Here is a 2,763-nt window from a genome sequence, read left to right on the forward strand (position 1 = left end):
TTAGCTATTGCTGCTTGACTAAATGTGTGCTCAAATGGTGCTTATTTTTGTGCCCAGGGACCCTTGAAAATTTGAATTTCCCCAGACCCCCGCCATGTGCTTCAGCGCCTTACGGCGCCCATTGTGGGGTGGTGTGCCCTTTTTGGGGGATGTGCCCTTAAAATCTGGAAAAATACTGTCTAGCTTCAGCACTGGATACGCCCCTGAATAACAGAGATGAAATTGTGTTGAGTTTATATGGCTCTTACGCACGTACTTGCATTGACGTACAAGCAGGGGCGTAAATCCGTACCAAGGAGTGGGGGGGATGATCGGCGATAGCCTGGGGTGAAATTAACCTTGGCTGCTGCAGGCAGGTCCGCGTGCCGTACGCATGCCAGTGTTAGGGGGGTCTGGGGGCATGACCCCCCCGAAAATTATGAAATATTTAAGCCATTTTCCTGCAATCTGAGGCATACTGTGGGCCATATTCTCATGTCTGATGACACTATCTCAACCCTTTCCTCAACCCTACAAGTTAGGATTCAAAACACTTTTCATGACTTTTCAGAGATCGTACACAGTTAGGTTAGGCCTACTATAGTAATAATAAATGTATTAAAACACAGGTAAGAATTGCAATTTCTCACAATTTCACGTGTTTTTGTATGTTTGCAACCATACTTTTTGGCTATTCTTTTTTTCTTTTTCTTTTTTCTGAATCTTAGTGGGGGATATTTGTACAGGTCATCCCTCCCCTCCTCCAAGAGCGGGGGGATGCATCCTCCCATCCCCCCTGGAATTTACGCCCCTGCGTACAAGACTGATGAAAGCACAGGCACTTGGAATGTCTCAATAAAAATAAATCTTCATACACTTTTTCACAATGATCGACCGCCTGTGTGCAAAATAGGTGAACGTATGTGAAACATATACGGTTAATTATAGTACTTACTGTGACATGTCCGTGACTAACTGACACCACTAAATTGGTAAAATGTTCCATGCACCTTAAGAAATGCTGAGAAATTACGAGGTTATTATCGCAGAACTCCCGACACCGCCCATCCTGATGCCCATCCTGATCCTGACCGCCCATCCTGATGTCTATCTGCTATATGTAAACAAACACGCGTGTTGCGAGGTGCGTGCCTCCGATATCCATTTCGAGGTCTGCTAAGCCAAGCATAAAGCGTGCGGGCAAGACGTACGTCCCACACAGAGCTACGTTCATTGGCTAAAACAATCGAGTAGCGCAGTTAGTGATATTCGGAATTATTTAATTTTAAGAAAAACTTCAATGTTCAATGAATGACGCACTCGTTCACTTCTGAAAGCGGGTAAAATGCCTAATTTTTCTACTTTGGTGCGAAATGCATCGGCCGGGCTTTTCATTATTTACGAAAAGCAAACAGTATCGCCAAACACCTACATGCAGTAACGGGTCACGTTGTTGACGCCCCATTCATGCCCATCAACGAAGAAGGCGGGGCTTATTCTGATCACGGAAATGCGAAAATGCAACAGAAGGACGCAGCGCAGTGCGCTAAACAGCGTGTTATTTTCGTATTTGTGCCAAACTCTATCGTAGGAAACCGTTTTAGTCTAGCAGAATGCCCTAGTTCCTGAGATCGGCGATTTGGTGCTCTAATGGTATTATACCTATAAGTTATAATAGAGAGGTGCGGCGTAGACTGTGATTGGAAGACACACAGTGTCAATCCTTGGCGCGCCTCGGCATCATGGCCGCATCACGTCTAGAGACATTTGTTCATTCATTTTCTATCAATATTTAAAAAAAATATTCGTTGCGTATATAATTGAGAATGAGATGTAACTGCATGTGTATGAATGATGCAATGAGAAAATGGTGATGGAGACGTTGACCAGATGCATGTCCATGATGACAACTAGAAACGAGCAATTGTCACCAACTACATGTATCCCCCTAGTTTGAATGGAATATCTCTGTAAGGACGCAGAAGGCAGGTAAAGTTAAATAAGTCACAAAGACAAAGGTTTGTTAGACAACTGGTGTGCCTCAGATGAGTTTAAGAGCTTGGATATCACTCCACGCATCAGACATTTTACCGTTACAATTTGAAATGGAATTGGACGAAATTTATATTCAATCGCGATTGACTTGTGGGCGCTGACATGTTTGGCTCGATCACACCGCCTCCCTTCGGCGTCGGCGCATAAATAATATATATCGCTTAATTGTTACAACATTTCAGTTTCTTGTTAACCCTAGTAAACAACGAATACCCGCACAATTACAACAATTACAATTACAAGTACAAAAAAATGATCATGATATAATAGTTTATGATGCAATATATTTGTTTATAGTTTTTTGTAAACTGTAATTGTGATACCGGTACCATATGCAGTTCTACTCATATCTCATATCGCATATCTCAGCTCTATCAGAGCATATAAATCAGATTTATATGCTCTGGCTCTATGTAGGGGCCCTACATCCGTTTATCCAGAGATCGAGACATGATACAAGATTGCGTGGCACAGCTTAATTTGCTGTTGATCCTAAGCACTGCGCGCGGATGAGACGCGCAGTTCCGCGGGATATGCGCACGCGACCGCGGGGATGTTCAAGTATGAAGCGCTGTCTGCAGTGGAGACGTGCGCAAAATTCGAGTCCCGGCGCACGTCTCCACAGCGGTCAGCGGATGATCTGTAGTTTTAGAAGATAACAATGAAGACTTTGTTCTAAATAAGAATTATATCGGCGGCTAAATAAGAGCAATATACAGACCTTTGAAT

The 2,763-nt window shown here is 43.4% G+C and overlaps 1 protein-coding gene across 1 annotated transcript in view; it reads right to left on the bottom strand.

The window, feature by feature from the left end:
- LOC106818186 (N6-adenosine-methyltransferase 70 kDa subunit-like) overlaps positions 1–2,156 on the bottom strand; it is a gene marked incomplete in the record, with an annotated part of 31,648 nt that extends 29,492 nt beyond the window's left edge. Inside the window, 1 exon segment of the mRNA XM_014822913.1 lies at positions 2,029–2,156. Within this exon segment, the coding sequence (XP_014678399.1) occupies positions 2,029–2,065 (37 nt within the window).
- Positions 2,157–2,763: the final 607 nt, after the last annotated feature.

The sequence above is a fragment of the Priapulus caudatus genome, unplaced genomic scaffold (assembly GCF_000485595.1).
Source record: "Priapulus caudatus unplaced genomic scaffold, Priapulus_caudatus-5.0.1 Scaffold2081, whole genome shotgun sequence".
Lineage (NCBI taxonomy): Eukaryota > Metazoa > Priapulida > Priapulimorpha > Priapulimorphida > Priapulidae > Priapulus > Priapulus caudatus.